General features: G+C 44.1%; 1 protein-coding gene across 1 annotated transcript in view; it reads right to left on the reverse strand.

Moving 5' to 3' along the window:
• Positions 1-21,105, reverse strand: part of GSG1L2 (GSG1 like 2) — a 59,645-nt gene extending 38,540 nt beyond the window's left edge. The window contains exons 1-2 of the mRNA XM_005305105.4: positions 20,599-21,105; positions 9,558-9,605 (exon numbers count right to left, since the gene is read on the reverse strand). Of these exons, the coding sequence (XP_005305162.1) occupies positions 9,558-9,605; positions 20,599-20,893 (343 nt within the window). The 5' untranslated portion in view covers positions 20,894-21,105. The remainder of the gene's footprint in view (positions 1-9,557; positions 9,606-20,598) is intronic.
• Between the last annotated feature and the right edge of the window lie 777 nt (positions 21,106-21,882).

The raw sequence follows: 21,882 nt of genomic DNA on the forward strand, positions 1-21,882 counted from the left end.
AAAATAAATCAGAAGCTAAGAATTGTAGAAAATTGATAATGGTGGCAAAAGGAGACAAGCTGAAATCTATGGCCAGCAAAGTTAAGAAGGAATTTTTACAACATATTAGGAACAAAAAGAATCCAAACAATGGTATTGGTCGGTTAATAGATGTAAATGGTAGAATTATCAATAATAAAGCATAAAACACAGATGTATTGAATAAATATTTCTGTTCTGTATTTGAGAAAAAAAACGGATGATGTAGTCATATCACATGATAATACTATTTCCATTCCACTAATGTCTCAAGAGGATGTTAAACAGCAGCTACTAAAGTTGCACAGGTCCAGACAACTTGCAGCAAAGAATTTTAAAAATAGCTGGCTGAGTAGCTCACTGGACCATTAATACTGACTTTCAATAAGTCTTGGAGTACTGGGGAAGTTCCAGAAGACTGGAAGAAAGCTAATGTGGTGCTGGTATTTAATAAGGGAAGATCCAGGTAATGATCCTGTCAGCTTCACAACTATCCCAGGCAAGATAATGGCGCAGGTGATAGAGGATTTGATTAATAAAGATTTAAAGGAGGGTAATATAATTATTGCCAATCAACATGGGTTTATGGAAAATTGATCCTGTCTAACTAACTTGATAATCCTTTTTTGTTGAGTTTACAAGTTTGGCTGATACAGGTAGTAGTGTTGATGAGATATGCATAGACTTCTATAAGGCATTTGAATTGTTACTACAGGGATATTTTGATTAAAAACTTCAAAAGATATAAAATAAACATGGTACACATTAAATGGATTAAAAACGGTCTAACTGCAACTAATATAAACTAAAAGATATATCAGAATAGGAAAAGGTGCAGAGAATGGCAACAAAAATGACTAGGGTATGGAACAGCTTACATACAAGGAGAATCTGAAGAAGTGGGTTTTTTACCCATGAAAGCTTATGCCCAAATAAATGTTAGTCTTTAAGGTGCCACCAGACTCCTTGTTGTTTTTGTGGATACAGACTAACATGGCTACCCCCTGATACTCGATACAAGGAGAGATTAAAGAGACAGGGACCATTCAGCTTAGAAAAGAAATGACTAAGGGCAGATATGATAGAGGTCTATAAAATCATGAATGGTGTGGAGAAAGTGAATAAGGAAGTGTTATTTACCCCTTCACATAAATACAAGATCTAGGGGTTACCTGATGAAATTAATCTCTTTGCCGTCCTGAGAGCACTCTCTGTGGGGCAAGAAAGCTGAAACAGCATTGGGGCAGGGGAAGTACCCATCTTCAGAGATGCTGGATACTTCCAGTTGCCGCTGGCATCAGTAGGCATGAGTTGTGAAAGCACAAGGGACAACAGTGGGGTTTATGGGTGGAAACTTGGAGGGGACACTACCATTCACTGGGGGGGTGAGGGTGTCCTAGTTTGCATTCTGGAAGAGAGACCATGTGTCAGACTCTGGGTTCTAGACAGTCAGGTCTGGTGCTGGTTGTGGTGGTCCAAGCCAGACATGGGTTCAGGACTGGGCTGAGGGCAGCATGGAAACCAGGGGAGGCTGTGGGTCAGAACTGTGATCAATGTCTGTAGACAAGCTGATTCAAGTTTGTGGTCAGAGGCTGGATGCAGGCCAAGTGTCAAAACTGGGTTGAAGTCAGTGCAATGGTCTTGGGGTCAGGAGGTGTGTGCAGAGCTGAAGCAGGTCAGGAACGGGGCTGGATCAGGGTCAGGGTAGGGCACAGACAAGGCTGAAGGAAGCTTCAGGAAAGGTTGGGGGGCAGGAACAGGGACAGAATTGAAGGCAGGCTGGAAGCCGAGGAAGTCTGTGACACATGAAACATCAGGAGAGTTCCTGGCTGGGTAGTGCTGTTGCACAGACTAACTTGCAGCTCTGGTGGGGTCAGGGAAATACCTGTTCCTGGGGGTCATCTGACCCAGTTCCTGCTCCAGGCTGCAGCATGGTTGAGTCACTGCAGGCTCTGTTGGAGGGGTGAGTCATATCACCTGAATGAGTAGCCCTGGTCTGGTTGTGGGGTTGCCTGACCTTACCCTCCTATGAGGGTGCATCCCAGGCATTCCTGGGACTGGTTTGTTGGGATGGGACTGATGGAAGTCACAGATCACGTTGGGGCCACGGATGTTGTTCACTGGCTCCCAGTCCCATGAGTGCTCCTCTGGGCCATAACCTTCCCAATCTATTAGGTATAGGAGCTTCTCTGAGGACCTGATTCACCAGTTATTATTCCTGACCTTGCACCATGACTGGAGGAGAAACAGCTTCTGTTCATCCTGACAGGGAGTTGTGGGTGTGCTATTTCAGTAGGCAGACATGGAACATGTCGCGGTGGGGGGTAACTGGAGGCAGAAAGTGACCAACTTAATTTGCTCAATGACAAGGAAGGGACCAAGGTACCAGTAGTCAAGTTTGTGTGAGGGACATGAGGTGTCCAAGTGTTTTGTATAAAGCCAACACTGATGGGAGGTTTGGTCTATTAGTGGTGGTCAGCAAACCACTTATAGTCTACCTTGGTGGTGTCAAGCTTACTTCCTCCTGGATATGAAGGAGGTATTCGACCAGATTAGAGGCTGCAGGGATGTGGGAAGTTGAGGTTCATGATGGGTAGAACCTAGGGTGGAAACTGTAGCTGGAGAAAAAAAGGCTTTGCTGCGTAGACTTATGTTTAGAATTGTTATAGACAAACTCTGCGAAGGGTAAGAGTTGGACTCAGTTGTCCTGGTGGAAACCACCACATATCTGTTCTGACTGCCCATACATTTGGGCATCACAAGTAGTGGAGAGATGTAGGTCAACATCTAAGAGGCAGAAGAGTTCCTGCCAAAGGTGGGCGACAAAATCCGGTCTGCGGTCTGACATGATATTGGAAGATTGACCATGTTTGCAAGCTGAATGGGTTAAGACAACATGGGCTGTCATTTCGGCCGTGTGAATCTTACAGCAGAGCACGAAGTGAGACATCTTGGATAGGAGGTCTACATCTATGACTACAGTTCTGGAGTTAGGGAGCTCCACAATAAAATCCATTGATATTGATTCCCAGGATTGGGATGGAATACGTAGGGAGATCAAGTAGCCCAGTAGCTTAGTATGGGGGACCTTCATACAGCATGGGAACCTTCACATGAGTCAATGTATGATCTCACAGAGGTGTGCAGTCTAGACCACCAGAAATGTCACACAATCAGTTTTGTAGTCTTCCATGTCCAAAATAGCTGTCCAGAGGGGAGTTGTGGCATAGTCAGAGAGTTGCAAGATGGTACGGGCCTGTGGGGGCATAAACACAGTATTTGAATGGAAGTACTCCATTTCTAACAGAGAAGCCTGGGTCGGGGTTGGTATTGTGCAACATCTGTTTACTCGCAAACTGGTAGCTCTGTAGAGAGGATTTCACAAGGGATAAGAGGTCCATGTTCACAAATACATTGGTGAAATGGTGGGTCTTCAGGATGGTGGAAAGTTCAGATGGTCCTTCCTTGCCATCAAGGTACTCCCTCTTGTGGGAGAATACATCAGGCTTGCCATTTGCCTCCAGAACAATAATGCAGCATGAACTTCAGACAAGAACAAAGAAACAAACAGGGACCATTGGATTTGGTCTTCGTGGATCACAAGTGTTCTGAGTTTTTATGGTTGGTGAATACCTGGATGGGGAAATATGCACCCTCTGAGAGGTGATGCCACTCTTCAAAGGTGGTCCTGATGGATGGAGAATGCTTGGTGACACTCTGGGATTCTGACAGTGCTGCCCCAATGGCATAATTGGAAGTGTCTGTCTTGACAACAAAAGGCTGGGATGGGTTTCGGTGCTTCAATATAGGTGCAGAGATGAAGGCCTTCTTTAGTTGTTCAAGAGCACACTGGGCCACTGACTGCAAGATGAATGCGGAATTCTTATGGAAGAGTTAGGTAATGGGGGACATTACCTGGGTGATGAACCTCCAGTAAAAGTTTGTGAATCTCAGGAAGCATTTGATGTCACAGGCCCAGTCCACAATGGTGATGTGGATACATAGTGATCTCACTAGACAAGATGACGTAATCCAGGAAATCAATGGTGGTGCAGTCAAACTCACATTTTTCTGGTTTGGCATACAGGTCATTTTTCCTGAGGTGTTCCAGCACTTTTGGACATCCTGGTCATGCAGAGTCTGGTTTTCTAAGAAGATGAGGATGTCATCTAAGTAGATCAGAATGAACTGGTCTACAATATCTTTGAAGATATTATTCATGAAATACTGGAATGTGGCCATGGTTTTGGAGACGCCAAAGGGCATAACCAGGTACTCACAGTGGCAATACCTGATGCAGAAAGCGGTTTTCCATTTGTCACCCTCCCGGATGCAGACCAAGTTGTATGCACCATGCAAGTTAAGCTTGATGAAGATCTTTGCTGTACTGACCCATTCTAGGACCTCATGATCAGCAGGAGAATGTCAAACTGCATAATTTCCTGGTGGTCTCCTATCTTGACCTGGAGAGGTGCTGTTTTTTAGGAAACTGGCCGGAAGTCAGCATACTACCATGAATAGTCTTCACCTGCTCTGGGACATGCTTCCTTTGCCTGGGCAAATGGTTGGCTCCAGCATAGGTGAAGTCCATAAAGTTTCTGGAAAACCCAGAGTTGATCAATGAAAGCAGGGTACAGGGCTTATAGGGCTTGCAGTCTTTCAGGTGTGGCTGGGACCCAGAGCTGGAGGGGGATCTGCTGGTGTGGCTGGTGGTGCTCCAATGGTGCATGGGCAAATGTAGGCTGCAGAGTAGATCCATTTGGGGGTTTGCTCTCTGCATTAGGTCCAACCATGACTCCTCTACCGGGGCTGGATCGAGTGGTTTTCTGGCACTGTAGCGAGTCTGGGATTGTGAGAGCACTCTGAGGTGAAGTGGCCACTTTCTCTGCAGTACAGGCAAGGCCATTTCGGCACCAGTAATCCTTCTGTTGGTCTGTGATAAACCCAGTGGTGCTATCAGTTTGCATGGGATCAAGTCTGGAACTGGGCAAAGGACATGCATGGGGCCCTTGACACTAGGCTGAGAATGGTTAGAAGCCTATTTCTTTTCCAGGCAATGCTCAAGCAGCTGGTTCTTGATTCTTATGCAAAGCTTGATGTAGGGTACCAACTCAGCACGGTGGGGGGGGAGGAACAAGAGCCAGATCCTCCTTTACAGCATCATTCAATCCCCAATGGAAATTATAGATTTGGGCTGCATCATTCCAAACCATACCAGTGGTCAGGCTCCAGAAGTGGACTGCATAGGTGGAGACAGGTCACTAACACTGGCTGAGGAACTATAGGGCTGCTTTGATGTTGCATACTTGGTTGGGGTCACTGAATATTAACAAGAAGGAATGGATGAAGTACTCAAAATGGCCAAGCATCATGTTGACCTGTTCCAGTATGGGTGGGGCCCACTCTAGGGCTTCTCTAGACAGTACATTGATAACAAATCCCACCTTCATCTGATCGTGTGGGTGACACTGGTTAATAAAACCTCAAAACATGTGGCAGTCACCATCAAACCACTCTGGCAAGGGAATTTTTGAACCACACTCCAGGGCTTCTATCATGGGTGGGCCAAAAGATCCTGGAAGGGTCTGAACCAGCACTTGGAGGGAAGCGTTCTCTAACTTTAGCTGGGCAATTGGTTCTAGAGTAGGGATGACATTTCTCGGGCTGCAGCACCCAGGTGGTCCATCTAGGCCTAGGGTCCACTACAGTGGAGTCTGTGCAAACTATCAGGCTCTGGATTGTAGGCAGTCAGGCTTGGCAGTTGGATCAGTGGGTGAGAACTGGTACTAAGGTTTGAAGCTGAACATAGGGTTAGGACCAGGCTGAAGGCAGCACTGAAACTGGGGCCCAGGGACAGACCGTGGGTCAGAATTGTGATTATCATCCATGGACAAGCGAAATCAGCATCATTGTTAGAACTCAATGCAGGACAAAAGTCAAAGCTGGGTTGGAATTAGTGCAATAATCTGGGGATCAGGGTCAGGGCAGGCCATAGACAAGACTGAAGCAGGCAAGAACAAGACTCAAGTGAGGCTAGGGTCAGGCTGGAAGCTTAGGGATTCTGTGAGGCAGTAGGAGGGTTTCTAGCCAGGTAGCGCTGTTGCACAGACTAATTTACAGCTCTGCTGGGCTGAGTGAAATACCTGTGCCTGAGGTCATCTGACCCAGAGCCTACTCAGGGATAGGCTGCTGCAGCATGCCTGAGAGCTGAGTCAGTGCAGGCTCTGTGGGAGAAGTGAATCGTGTCAGGTGAGTGAGCAGCCCTGGTCTGGCTGTGGGTTTGCCTCAAAGCATAGGGAAGGGAAGAGGAAATCATTTTTATTATGCATTTTGTTTCCACATCCCACCAACCTTAGTTCATTCTCTAAGCCAGGAATTCCCAGACTGGATCAGACCCTAGATCCCTCTAGCCCAGTCTTCTGTCTTGGACATTGGCTAATAACAGCTGCTGAAAAGGAAGATGCAAGAAACCTTGCAATGGGCAGGTGTAGGATAATCTGCCCCTCCCTAGGAAGGTTTCATCCTGATCCCTAATAGTTAAAGATAGGCTTAAGCCCTGAAGAAGGAGGTTGTATTTTCTTCTAGATTTTTTAAAGCATTAACTAGTATTAGATTTATCCACTTAATTTAGCTTATTCAGTGCATGGCACAGATGATACTCAATGACTGAATATTTCTTTTGTCCTCCTTATTTAGAGGCCTCAGACCTTATTTATTTACCACACACCATTCAAGCCCTACACTGAACACACAATTGGTAATTTCCTCATGGGCATTCTATGGTAGTTATCCCCATAGGATCACATTTCATGTTTTACAAACATTAATGAATGTATTTTCACAGCACCCCTGAGAGAGGGGATGATATTACCTTGTGGTGGTCATTGGTGTGGTCTTTCAAGGGGCTCCAGCTTCTCCTGGCTGACTACCCATAGCATCTCTTCAATCAGGTCAATACTTAGACTTTCATCTCTAATTAAGACTAGCAGGCCTTCGATTATAGGGCTTGCAGTCTGCTTCAGTCTCTTGGTTCTTTCTTGGAGACAGCCTGGTGCAGGGCTGTCTCCCCTTTACTATCCCAGGCCTTTCTGCCCCCCTTCCATCTCTGAACTCTCTCCTTGATATCAGGTCTTGTTTCCTTTATTGGTTGCAGCTGTGGGTGCCTGTCTCCGTGGTTGGCAGCTGCGGGGTGGTGGGATCAAGCTGCTTGCTTGTAAACAGGAGAGGTTCTCCTCTCCCTCTGTCTACGCTCAATATGGGGTTTGTAGACCCCAGTACATACTCCCACTTTATCTGTGTGGAACTGAGGCACAAGAAGATTAAGGTCAAAAGTGGCAAGTGTTCACTAATTTTGATGCCCGACTTCAGACACCTCGGGCTAGATTCACCTAGGAACTTAGACACAGTCATACTGAGCATCACCACACCTAACTTTTAGGTGCCTAGAAAATCCCTGCGATTCACAAAGCCTGAGTTCGGAACCTAGGCTTCCTATAGAGTGAACGGGGAGAGACAGGCACTGTAGACTGCAATTCACAAACATCAGCATGCTAGGGGGCTCCTTGCGTAAGCTAGCCAATGAGAGATGCCAGAGCCAGGGGTGGGGCAGAGATAGGTGCCTAAGTTGGGCTTCAGGGAGGTGCCTAGCTCTGCTTGGGATTCTCAGCTACAAACCCTTTCTTGTCAGTAAGTGCCTACACCATCTTAGCAAGAAAGACATCCCTGCTAACATTTAGCCCTGTGCTTAGGGTACTCACCTGGGATGTGGGAGACCGCCTGTGGGGGAGAAGGAATTTGAACAGGGATCTGCCATCTATCAGATGTATGCCCTAATCCCTGGGCTGAGAGAGATTCTGATCTAGGGGCTCCCTCAGTCTCTCCTGTGAAGCTGTTGCCAATGAGAGAGAGAGACTGTGACAGAGAGAGAGAGAATGACTCTGTAGCTTGTTGGTTAGCGTGCTCCCTTATGAGATGGGTAGCTCAGGATCCAGTCCCCCTACTCCCATACCCTTTTTTTTTTTTTTTTTTTTTTTTTAGTTATTATCCACAATGCAACAGCTTCAACAGGAGAGATGGGGAAGTCACCATAGTAGAATAGTCCATGGCCCTGTGGCTAGGATGCTCGCCAGAGAGATGGTAGATCACTTTTCAAATCTCTTCCCTCCTTTCAGGTGACCGTGGGATTTGAAGTGGGGGGTTCCCAGGTGAGTGCCCTAACCCCTGGGCTAAAAGTTATGAGGGAATTCCTCCTCCTCCTCCCCCACCCCGCACCACTCTTCCGTGTAAGCTCACCTGTAGGGGCTTGATCCGATAGGCAAAGCTCTGAGCACTCACTGGATAGGGCCCCGCAGACGAACTAGGTGGAGGAACACCTATTTTCCCCCAGTTTGTGACTTGCTCTGGAACTTAGATGTGTGGACGCCTAGCATGGGTTTGCACTGCGCAGAGCACAGAAACAGAAACCCAGGTAGCTTTTACTGCAAGAATAGAGGCACTGAGTGAGTTTAGGCACCTACAGCATTCGGGATCAGCTGAGTGGGGGTTTTGTGAATCCCAGTGGGACCTGATTCTGGGATTTTGGTGCCTAAAATGGCAGTTAGATTAGACATCAGAATGCAAAAATCCACAGTTAATGGAAGGTGAAGAGATATTTGTGTAGACTTATTTCCTACAAGTGCTACATACATGGACAAGCATAAGATAACCCATTGTTCATTAGAAAATAACCTGAACTCTGCCACTGTGTCCCGTGGCTCAAAGGGGAAGGAATCCTGCTCTTACAGGGTAGCTGGAATTCCCCTTGTGTAAAGGGAGGTTGGCATAGCCAGGTATACCCACTTCTCGCCTCCAGGAGTCTGAGTAGGCATGGCCAGAGCTCACTACACTGTGGGGAGCCTGAGCTGATAGAAGAGCCCTTTGGGAGTTGTTCCAGCCAGGGTAAATTAGAGCACTCCTGAAGTTACCCCAGGACTGTGAGGCAGGAAGTTAGCAAAGAGCCATCTATGCCTCCTCCCTGAGCCTCACTAAGCAGAATTCAGAGTACCCTGTTAATCCTGCTCAGCTAATGCACTATCTATCCACCACTGAGGTGAGAAGGGAGTTGACGTGTTAGTAGACAAACTCACGGGTAAGGATAAAACATTAAAAAAAGTTTGTTAACTACACAAATATAGATTTTAAGAGATTATATGTGGTAGGCCTAAAGAACAGAGATAGTTCCTTATGAAAATAAAAAGTAAACACGCATTCTAAATCCTAAACTTTTAGACTAAGCAAGAGTTGAACAAAACAGCTTTTCTCACCCCACTGGATGTCTGAATACCTTTAAAATCAGGTCCAATGCTTTCGAAACTCCCACCCTTATATTTTATCAGATTTGGGCTTCATCTTGGAGTTTGGAAAACCCAAATAAAGCCCCCAAAGCCTTCGTAAGAGATTAAAGGGGATATTTCCAAAGGCACAAAGGAGAAAATATTTAGAATGCTAACTGTAAAGTAGGAAGGTTACAGAGCCCTGAAGTACTGGAAATATATATTTACCTCGATCTGCAGGTGGAGTCAGACTGATAAAACTTCTACATTTCTCACCTAAAAGACACATACAAATTTAAAGTTTAAAAATAAAATGCAGAACTAGATGACTACAATGCAAAGAAAGGCAAAATGTCCTCCTGTATTCAAATTGTCGTGAAAGACATTTCACTGAATGCATGTATAAACATACGTGCTGGTTTTAGTTTAGAACTGCCCCAAGAGGAGCACTTGTTTTACTATACCATGCGCTATATTTTCCAGCCCAAACTAAGTGAATAAAACACTAAATTTATTATAGTAACTGCATAAAACTCAGGACATTCTGAGTCCAGGTTCCCAAACAATTATAAATTAGAGTGGTAGCCGTGTTAGTCTGTATCAGCAAAAACAACAAGGAGTCCTTGTGGCACCTTAGAGACTAAAAAATCATAGAATCATAGAATATCAGGGTTGGAAGGGACCTCAGGAGGTCATCTAGTCCAACCCCCTGCTCAAAGCAGGAACAATTCCCAACTAATTAATGGACACAAATCTGACATCAGGAATCATAATACTCAAAAACCAGTGGGAGAACACTTTAACCTGTCTGGTCATTCAATGACAGACCTGCGGGTGGCTATATTACAACAGAAAAACTTCAAAAACAGACTGCTATATTACAACAGAAAAACTTCAAAAACAGACTCCAACGAGAGACTGCTGAGCTGGAATTGATATGCAAACTAGACACAATCAACTCAGGATTGAATAAGGACTGGGAATGGCTGAGCCATTACAAACATTGACTCTATCTCCCCTTGTAAGTATTCTCATACTTCTTATCAAACTGTCTGTACAGTCTATCTTGATTATCACTTCAAAAGTTTTTTTTCTCTTACTTAATTGGCCTCTCAGAGTTGGTAAGACAACTCCCACCTGTTTATGCTCTCTGTATGTGTGTATATATATCTCCTCAATATCTATTCCACTCTATATGCATCTGAAGAAGTGGGCTGTAGTCCACGAAAGCTTATGCTCTAATAAATTTGTTAGTCTCTAAGGTGCAAGTACTCCTGTTCTTATTCCCAACTAAATCATCCCAGCCAGGGCTTTGTCAAGCCTGACCTTAAAAACCTCTAAGGAAGGAGATTCCACCACCTCCCTAGGTAACCCATTCCAGTGCTTCACCACCCTCCTAGTGAAAATGTTTTTCCTAATATCCAACCTAAACCTCCCTCACTGCAACTTGAGACCATTAATCCTTGTTCTGTCATCTGGTACCACTGAGAACAGTCTAGATCCATCCTCTTTGGAACCCCCTTTCAGGTAGCTGAAAGCAGCTATCAAATCCCCCCTCATTCTTCTCTTCTGCAGACTAAACAATCCCAGTTCGTTCAGCCTCTCCTCATAAGTCATGTGCTCCAGCCCCCTAATCATTTTTGTTGCCCTCTGCGGGACTCTTTCCAATTTTTCCACATCCTTCTTATAGTGTGGGGCCCAAAACTGGACACAGTACTCCAGATTAGGCCTCACCAATGTCAAATAGAGGGGAATGATCACGTCCCTTGATCTGCTGGCAATGCCCCTACTTATACAGCCCAAAATGCCATTAGCCTTCTTGGCAACAAGGGCACACTGTTGACTCATATCCAGCTTCTCGTCCACTGTAACCCCTAGGTCCTTTTCTGCAGAACTGCTTCCTAGCCATTCGATCCCTAGTCTGTAACAGTGAATGGGATTCTTCCATCCTAAGTGCAGGACTCTGCACTTGTCCTTGTTGAACCTCATCAGGTTTCTTTTGACCCAATCTAGAAGAAAATATAAGACCACTTTCGAAAAAGTTTGTAGGTGACTCAAAAATGGTGGAGTGGAACATGATAATAAGGACAGATCAGTTATAAAGAGCAGTTCAGACTGCATAGGATATAGCCTAATGCAAGGTCATACACCCATGAACCAGAAGATAAGACAGCAATGACTCCGAAAAGGATTTAGATGGCATAGTGGAAAACAAATGCAGAGAAGTTCCCAGTGTGAGGCTAAGATGCCTAATGCAATACTTGGGTGAATAAACAGGGGAATATTGAGTACCAATAGGGAGGTGATACAATTTCTATATATGGCACTAGCAACCCCAATGATTACAATGGTCTTGCTCAGTAAACCTAGGGTGCCAGTAGAGTGTGACATGTCCCACAACCCAGAGGTGGTGTAATAATTGGGCCGACAAATTTATCTGAATTGTGATCTCAACTGTAAAAACTATGAGAAAGTTTATAATGTGTCACAATAACTTATAACAATAAATGTTAATGAGAAAAGGTGCAAAAGGGAGACAAATTAGTACAAACAAAAGGCCAAATGATATAACTCAAGGACTGTGTTACGATCAAGTTGGGTAAACAAGAGAGGTGTGGGACTGGAAATTAATGAACCAAAATTGGTGTGTCAGAATTTAGGCCAAATTGGTGAACGAAATAATGAAGGGATGGGGTATTCCACCCATCACTCCCTTCTGGGGTCCTCAAAAAAAGATTTTAGGGGACAATTGCTGACTGAAAAAAAGGGGAAGGCGCAATCTTCACCATCATGGTTGCCACACTCCCTGTCTCCTGGGGCTCCAGGATCCATCATGTCACCATTATGTGTTTGTCATCCTGATCCTGAGAGCTGTCCTGATCAGACCAGGCAGACAGAGGGATCCAGATGACATCATCACCTTCACTGGCTCCAGTTATATCCCGAACACCACCTGGGATGTGAGACTTTGTCACATACGCATGCCCGCGCGCGCACACAGTGTCCTTTAGCCAGGATTGTATATTTTGCAACACTGTGACCAGAAAGGCAAATAAAATCAATTCCCTAAACAGCGTGATGCTGGTACAAGTTTCCCAAGCCTCGGTGTGGTTGATCACACCATGTGCCATGCTTATGTTGCTGGGCCTATATTTCTCTATCAGTGAGGTTGCAAGTGAGAGTCAACACCAGATGCAGAAGCTGCATTTTCTATCTTTGCTGTTCTTTTCTTTTTCACTCCTGTGTTTGTCTTGTTTTATCTTCCATGAAGTGGGATTGGACAACCACAGCAACAACAGCTCTATCCCTCCTCAACTAACTTCTCTTTCCCCCCAAAAAACAGCTATTACCATTTTTAATATAATCTAAATGACTGTCAGACAAGGGGAGGCGGTTTTTCTAAAGACTCTTTCTACATAAAGGGAAAGGGAATAAGGGTTGTTGTTAAAATGAAAACTTACTTAATACTTTACATTTCAAATGCTTTAACGCTTTCTCCTTTTTCTGTATCTTTAACAAAAAGATTTTTAATGGGTTGTTTGCCATTGTACTGAGCAGGCTGAGGTCTCCGCAGACCAAACCCCAAATCTTGTTTAAAACTGTTTAATGCTGGACATTGCCAGAGTTGTGTTAAAACCTTTGACTCTTTGGGCCCATTTAGTCCATCTAAATTAAATACAATGGAAGCAAACATTGTAGGTACTTAAGCAGCTAGGCCTTGGAGTCACCAGTCCTTGTGCAGCCCAGTAACCACTCAGACATGTGGCTAAGGGAAAGGGTATTTGACTAGGACTGACAGGAAATGGAAAGGTTGCAAATACCCTAGGTACTGAAACTGTTACAATTCAAAGTGATCAGTAACAGATCTTGTTGGTTAGGGCATAATGACAAACATTTTCAAATAAATTCAGGGAGATTTGTAGTCTCTGGTAGGAGGGGAGAGAGGTCCAAGCTAGTGCTGGACTCTGTCTTCCCAACCTCACCCCCATACACCCTAACTTCATCCCCATTCCCATCCCTAAATCCCCTTTGTATCCCAACTTCACCCTCATGCACCCCCATCCCCTAGGCACTCCCAACTTCACCCCCATGCACCCACAACTCCATCTCCCATGCACCTTTTGATGCTGTAGAAAAAGAAAGATGTGGGTTCCAGGGTGCTGCTTTGAGGTACAGAGCGCCACACATGCTTACACTAAGGTATGATCACTGATGTATCAACACAGTTGCACAACTGTGATAAATCTTATACAAAGTATGCCTTGTAAGGTATCAAGGGAAAATGGAAAAGTTGTGATCTGTTGAACAATGTTATCCTGTTTATATGCCTGTATTGTCATTGTATATGAAGCTATAAATCTTCTCAATGTATTGGTATCTCAAACATGTTGTGTTCCTGGGTAACATCCACAAGATGGATTGATCCAGAGAGACTTATTGCAGGCTAGCAGATTTAACATCACTGCTACTATCCTGATCTAGAGACTCTGAAATCAGCTGTAATGTATATGATTCATTTTAACCTGCTCTTCTTTTCTTTTTTTATTAATAAATCTTTAATTAGTTTACTAAAGATTGGCTGCCGACCCTGTGGGTGCTCTGGGGCTGGAGAACCCATGGGGAAAAAAAGAATGGGTGCTCAGCACCCACTGGCAGGCCCCGCCAATCAGCTCCACCTCTCTCCCCCAACACTTCCCACCCACCACTGTTCAGCAGTGGGCAGGAGGCACTGGGGGGAGGGGAAGGAGGAAAGTAGGAAAATACAATCTAGGTGCAGCTAGTAACTGGTTGGAAAACCATTCCCAGAGAGTAGTTATCAGTAGTTCACAGTCAAGCTGGAAGGGCATAATGAGTGGGGTCCTGCAGGGATCAGTTCTGGGTCTGATTCAGTTCAATATCGTCATCAATGATTTATATAATGACAAACTTATAAAGTTTGTGGATGATACCAAGCTGTGAGGGGGAGCAGATTCTTTGGATGACAGGATTAAAGTTCAAAATGATCTGGAGAAATGGTCTGAAGTAAATAGGATGAAATTCAATAAGGGAAAATGCAAAGTACTCCACTTAGGAAGGAACAATCAGTTGCACACATACAAAATGGGAAATGACTGCCTAGGAAGGAGTACTGCGGAAAGGGATCTGGGGGTCATAGTGGACCACAAGCTAAATATGAGTCAACAGTGTAACACTATTGCCAAAAAAAAAAAAAAAAGCAAACATCATTCTGGGATGTATTAGCAGGAGTGTTGTAAGTAAGACACAAGAAGTATTTCTTATGCTTTACTCCGCACTGGTTAGGCCTCAACTGGAGTATTGTGTCCAGTTCTGGGCACCACATTTCAGGAAAGATGTGGACAAATTGGAGAAAGTCCAAAAGAGAGCAACAAAAAAGATTAAAGATCTATAAAACGTGACGTATGAGGAAAGACATAAAAAAATGGGTTTATTTAGGCTGGAGAAGAAAAGATTGAAAGGGGATATGATAACAGTTTTCAAGTACATAAAAGCTTGTTTTAAGAGGGAGAAAAGGGAGAAGAGGGAGAAAAATTGTTCTCTTTAATCTCTGAGGGTAGGGCAAGAAGTGTTGGGGTTAAATTTCAGCAATGGATGTTTAGGTTGGTTCCAAAATGTCAAGGTAGTTAAGCACTGTAATAAATTGCCTAGGGAGGTTGTGGAATCTCCATCATTGGAGATTTTTAAGAGCAGGTTAGACAAACACCTATCCGTTTAGAAAATACTTGGTCCTGCCATGAGTGCAGGGGACTGGACTAGATGACCTCTCGAGGTCCCTTCCTGTCCCACAATTCTATGTTTCTATGATTCTAAGACTGAAATGTTTGCAAGCAAATAAAAGTGAAAACATGCATCTAAAAGTCTGAAACTTAATCTTCCAAGTTTTGGTTCCAGGCTTTGTTAAGATGGCTTTTCTCGCCCACAGTCTTCTGGCAAGATGGTCAGAATCTCTCCCAATGGCCCAAAAATGCCTTTGTCTTCGTAGGTGAAAGACAGAGATATAACTTGGGATTCTCTGCCCCTCTCTCTTATAATCCAGTGAACCTTTGAAGTAGATTCTTCTGAGACTTACCCTGTAAAGTAAAGTTTATTCAAGCAGTAAAGAAGGCAACATAGAGTCTGGTGTTGAAGGAGGCTCCATGCTCTTTCTCCTCATCTGTGTTTGCTGAAATGCAACGTTGCGTTGTCTCCTGCCATCTTTTTCCCCTGCTGTCTTGAAGACCCTGTTTATTACTTATTTATAAATTAAGGTAAAATTTAGGATAAACCTCATTAACAACTTTTGCCTAGGTAGGGTTGTGTGGGTTTGAACATGTGATAATAACATCATACAGGGGATTCATAACTTGACATACAACATTGCTACACACAGTTCACCATGTTATTGACCAGCAAGTTATTAGTTTTCCAGTGATACCGAACAAGGCATATTTTGCACAAAGCTTGTTGCAGTGGTGTGTAGGGTGTGAATACAGGGATACTTTTGGTCACACTCCCCCCTTGCAAAGCTGCAGGAGGGCTAGCCACTGGCTTAACCAGAAGCAGCAGGTTAGAGCCCTCTTTCAATCATGGAGGCACTATTGCCTAAATTTAGAGACTGCTGGATGTGTCTGGCTCTCACGTTCCATCTCTAAACTCCTTTGCAACACACCGTTGTTTGCTAGCTCCTCCGGTCGCTTAGGGGCTGGCTTTTTAAACCCCTGTTCCTCAGTAGCCATGCCCCCTTATCAAGGGAATCTACAGGAAGTAGGGATCAAAGGATGGCAGGCTAAAACCTTATTAGGAAGCTCTCAGCCTTGCCTAACAGGCTGCTAGGCTCAGCAAACAGCTTCTCAGACAGACCACACTATAAACTTCCATCAAGCAGCAAATGGCAAGCAACAAGCACACAACAACAAACAAACAGACAACAAACTCACTCCAAGCGTCACATAGTTGCTCCTCCTTTACCTGGAGAACTCCCTCACAAAACTTCCATTTGCTTCTGTTCGCTAGCTCCTTTATCTGTTTTATAAGAGCTGTTCAGCAGTTCTGGTTCAAGCAGCTTAGTACACCCACACTACAAATGAATACAAAGCAGAACCACTCAAACATTCCTGCACTTCAGAACATCGTACAATGTGGATGTTGGGAAAGGGGACGGGGGGGTGAGGGGTGGTGTGGGTTCTATGGCTAGAAGGGGTCACTGTGATCTTCTAGTCTGACCTCCTGCATAACTCAGGCCAAAGAACTTCACTGAATTAATTCCTCTTTGAACTAGAGCAGATCTTTTAGAAAAACATGCAATTAAAAATTGCCAGTGATGGAGAATTCACCATGGCCTATGGTGGATTGTTCCAATGATTAATTACCCTCACTGATAAAATGTTATGTCTTATTTTCAGTCTGAATTTGTCAATCCTCAATTGTCAGCCATTGGATTGTTTTATATCTTTGTCTGCTAGATTGAAGAGCCCATTATCAAATATTTGCTTCCCACGAAATACGTGTAGACTAATCAAGTCACCCCTTAGCCTTCTCTTTGTTAAACTAAATAGATTGAGCTCCTTGAGTCTATCACTATAAGGCAGGTTTTCTAATCCTGTAATCATTCTTGTGGCTCTTCTCTGAACTCTCTCAAATCATCAACATCCTTCTGGAATTGTGGGCATCAAGCTGGACACAGTATTCCAGAAGCGGTCACACCAACATCAGATACAGAAGTAAAATATCTCTCTACTTCTACTCAAGATTCCTCTGTTCATGCATCCAAGGCTCCCATTAACCCTTCTGGCCACTGCATTACACTGGGAGCTCAAATTCAGCTAACTATCCATCATGATCCCCAAGTCTTTTTCAGAGTCATTGCTCCCTAGGATAGAGTCCCCCATCCTGTAAGGATGGCCTACATTCTTTGGTACTTGTTGTATATACGTTTGCATTTGCCATCTTAAAACTCATATTGTTTGCTTGTAACTACTTTGCCAAGTGATCCTGATCACTTTATATCAGTGACCTGTCTTCTTCCCCCAATCTTTTTGTCATCTGAAACTTTATCAGTGATGATTTTATGTTTTCTTCCAAGTCACTAGTAAAAATATTAAATAGCATAGGGCCAAGAACCAATCCCTGCGGGACCCCACCAGAAACACACCAGTTTGATGATGATGATTCCTCCTTTACAATTACATTTTGAGACGTGTAGGTTAGCAAGTTTTTAATCCATTTAATGTGTGCCATGTTAATTGTTTAGTATTCTAGTTTCTTAATCAAGATCCCATGCAGTACCAAGTCAAAAGTCTTACAGCAGTCTAAGTATATTACATCAACACAATTAATTTTGTCAACCAAACTTGTAACCTCATTAAAAAAAGATATCAAGTTATTTTGACAAGATCTATCTTCCATAAAATAGATTGGCATGCTGATTAGAGGGCTGATTGCCCTCCTTTACTTCTTTATTAATCAATAAGAGACCACTGTAGAGAGCATGGGAGAGGCCAGGTCCCCATCTCTTGTGATGTAGTTTGTGATGTCCCAGATGTGGAGAAGAAAATGGACCCCTCTTCCCCAGCTTCCCTTCCCTTCATAACTGTGGTTCACCAGCCTAACCCTAAACACAGGTATGTCTTTACGAGGGCTAGTTGAACATTTTGTGTTAACTTGTTTTTGACTGAGAATTGGGTTTTAAACAAAATGGAATTTTTCATGAACTATGTCTGTTTTCCTTTAAAATGTTTGAGTTTGATTGGAAAACTGAAAAACCCCAAACCAAAAGTTTTTGACCAAAAAATGAATAGTATTTTTAACAAAAAAATGAAATGTGTATGATCATATAACATGTGCACACCTTTTTGCAATAGAGAGGAGTTGAGACTGGACAGTGGATGCAGCTAATGGTGACAAGCGAGGCCCAGAGTTTGAGGAATGGGCTGGCACTGTCCTGCTAAGTGCACAGAATAAGAAAAGAAAGTTCACCTTGATTCATGAAAGGACAGTTCCTGTGGCCCAGGGGGATTTGGCCTGGCCTTCTGCCTTGGCCCCCTAAGCAGCAACTCCAACAAAAGCTAGGAAATCCAGATGTCTTCATACAGCCCCCTTCCTCACTGACACCACACACTCACACCCACTTTCTGCTCCTCTAGAGCCCCGTCCTGGCTGAATGGTGTGTGTGCATGATTGGGCTGGTAGGGCGATAGCCACCCCCAGGGTACTCTATGGAAAAGGGCCAATCCTCTAACAAGGAAGAAAAGAATGCACAGGGGATTGTGGAGCAGAACTAAGGTGACCAGATAGCAAGTTTGAAAAATCGGGATGGGGAGTCATGGAGGGTAATAGGATCCTATATAACACAAAGCCCCTAATAACCAGGACAGTCCCGATAAAATCGGGACATCTGATCACCCTAAGTAGAACAGGGAGGACTGGGGCTGGGATGAGAGTGGAGCAGAGCTCTCCATCTAGTGGTGAATTCAGGGAATGGATTTGCTCTGTAGTGCCACCTATCTGTGTGTTGAAGCATTTGCTTGGGCTAACATAGCAGCCATTCCAGCCTGGGTAAAGCAACAGCAGCAGCAGAGGAGTTGGGTGCTGGGGACATACAGTGGCAAAGGAGTTGGGCCCCAAGGGCATAAAGTGGAAAAGAATAAAGGGAGGGTGGCCTCACTGTTTGGAGGTAGGTGAGAGAATCCCTCCCGCTTTCAATCAGGGGCCAGAGACGAAGCTGGGGGGGAACTTAGGTGAAGACTCCCAAATTATTTTTCAAAAGGTTCATTGTGAAAACAGAGTTCCCTTGACAGGTGGTGGCCCCTCCAAACTCTGTCACTTTGCTTCCCCTCCAGGTGATCGATAGAATGCCCCTGCTTCCTGCTCCGATAGAGTTGTGTAAACTTGGCTCCAGCCTCTTGCGCTCACAAGTCAGACTCAAACCCCCATCCCAGCCCCCTGAACAAAGCTCATTAAATTGATTCCAATCAGCTCGTCTTTTCAGCCACTCACAGCACAAGATATAAAAGCTCTCTCCCCTCTGCAATCTATAGGGATCACCCCCTCCAGAATGTCTCTGTTTCCCATCTCCTAGTCTTTGTTCTGTCTTAGCAGAGGGGCTTCTCTGCTGATCACTGTTGTTTACAATGTAAGATGTCAAGCCCAGTGCACAGCAGAATTGGGATCCCCAGATTTATGGCTGCTAGTTGCCGAGGGTTTGACGTTTATAGGTCTGGAGTGATCTGACTCTTCTATTGTCTTTTTTCTGTTTCTCTCTCTCTCTTTGGGACTACAAGGGCAGAAACTGTAGTAACTTGGATATCTGGACTTATAGTGCACACCATACTTGTACTAAATAAACAGCCTTATTTTACAAAGATCCAAGGTCAATCAGCAGTTTCATTTTATGCAAACTAATTTCATTCTATGCCATCTCGGTGTTTAGTGTTACTCAGAGTGGGGATAGGTTATGTACAACCATTTATGATTAATAAATGGCCAAGTTATTCTTCAGCGGGGAAAAAATGCACCTTCTGCCTTTGTTTAGGAGTGACAGCATCATGATGAAAAGAAAATGATCAAATTTCATCTCCTTAGTGGGAGGCACAGATAATGAGGAAACCCAGAAAACAGAATCCATTTCTTTTACAATAAAATGTCATTCTTAGCACAAAATCAGGGCTTCTCTTGAAATTCTTTACTTAGGAAACACTCCTCACATTTCTGTAGTATTTGCAAGAGCTGCTGTAAATTAACATGATATGTACATTAACATGACATTTTAAAATAAGAAATAACATTGCCCTTCCTATTTTGCAATCAAGGATCTAAAGAGATTATTCCCATCAGACACGTTTATTTTAATCCAGTTCACAGATAATATCAGAAAAGTAAAAAACAATTTAAAACCTTTCTCATTAAAAGCCTTTTAACTTGCTGCTCTCACCGGAAGAGCAAATCTTGTTAATTTCTAATGGTGGTAGCCCTAGCCAGTTAATGCTCATCTAACCATCTAATGCTAATCACTGAAATCAAGAATCTGCACTGCAGTCTGCCGTTCTAAACTTCATAACAGTATTTCTAAGGGTTTATTTGAACATGTTTCTTTCCGATCCTTCCTGAAGCTTTGGATCTTCTCCCTCTGGAGAAGTGGCACCCTTGTGCTGATACCTTTCTCCCTCAACAAAACATACAGCACTACAGCAGCAGGAGAACAGGGAGCAGGAGATAATCAGGAAGCATTTTGGCTAAACACTTTTTGAAGTAAATGTGTCTGGCTGTCACTCACCTTCCCCATTAATAATCTCCTCACATGAATACCAGATGCCAGCGTGAAACTTTCGGTCAATGAACTTGTCATCGCCTGTCTCCCAGATATACTGAACGGCGTTGCTATTGTTCAGATCAGAGCTATTGAAGCGGATGCAGTGAGTCCCTTTCCTCTGATCTGTACAGAAAGGTTTTGCAACTTTTCTTGTCCCTTCGCACCAGTAACTGCTGCTAAATGCTGTGATAGAGAAGATTAATGAGAGAAAACTGAGCGAGAGTGCTGCTGAGGCTCTCTGCCGTCTGTCCATGCCCATGTCTGAAATCTGCCTACTTGCAGGGTTAGCATCAGTGTTAAAGTGTGCTGAAAAAGTCAGTGATAATGCTTTTCATCTGGTTGTATAGGGAAGCATCCACTGAAATTCACTCTTCAGTTCTGGATTTCCACCAGTGAATTGTACCAGTTTGGTAGTTAAGATGATAAGCAGAAATCGTTGGCTCATTGTTTGGCAAGAAAGAAAACAGGACACAGCAGCTCTGTCCAGCCAGTGAAACCTATGCAGGAAATGTAAAGGGGGGAAAGGATACTGGGAGCATGTCTGTTGAATCACAAGACTCAGGGATTAGTCTGTATCAGCAAAAGCAGTGAGGAGTCCTTGTGGCACCTCAGAGACTAACAAATTTATTTGGGCATAAGCTTTCGTGGGCTATCCCAGGCACAGGTGTGTGATACAGACAACGTTCCTGACTAGGGAGGGCAGCTCAGGCTTCAGAACATCTTGTTAAATTAATACTAATTATGGCAGGAGCGAATGTTATTTATAGGGGGATTCTTAAGGAGATGAGTCTTATCCCTGAGATAGAGCAAGGGGAGTGCTCCATAGCCCAGGGGGACAGGAAATCAGCCTGGAACCATACCGACTACAAAGGCAAGAAGTGTGTGTGTGCCTTTGTCATTAATGGAGCCACTGCAGGCTTCCCCCAGTACTGCAAAGTGCCTCCATGGAATACAGTTTGGTGAAGCAGTGCAGAGGGCTGAACTGCCCGATGTGCCATTCCTTCTGCACTGATGCCAATCCTGACCCTTCTCCAGGAAAAGGAAAAGTTGGCTGGGGTACAATCCAAACAAGTGAAGAGATGTGTCACCTCTTACTCTGTGACCTCACAATGCCTTGCTACTGAAGCTGTCTGCAACAAGTCAGCAACGAGCAAGCACTCTATGTCTATATACTGGCAGCCCTGGTCCAACGCTTTGGGTCCTGGAGCCTTCCTGCAACATCATAGACTTCCACTGTTCTCCACCGGT

This window comes from Chrysemys picta, chromosome 12 (genome assembly GCF_011386835.1).
Source record: "Chrysemys picta bellii isolate R12L10 chromosome 12, ASM1138683v2, whole genome shotgun sequence".
NCBI classification, from domain to species: Eukaryota; Metazoa; Chordata; order Testudines; family Emydidae; genus Chrysemys; species Chrysemys picta.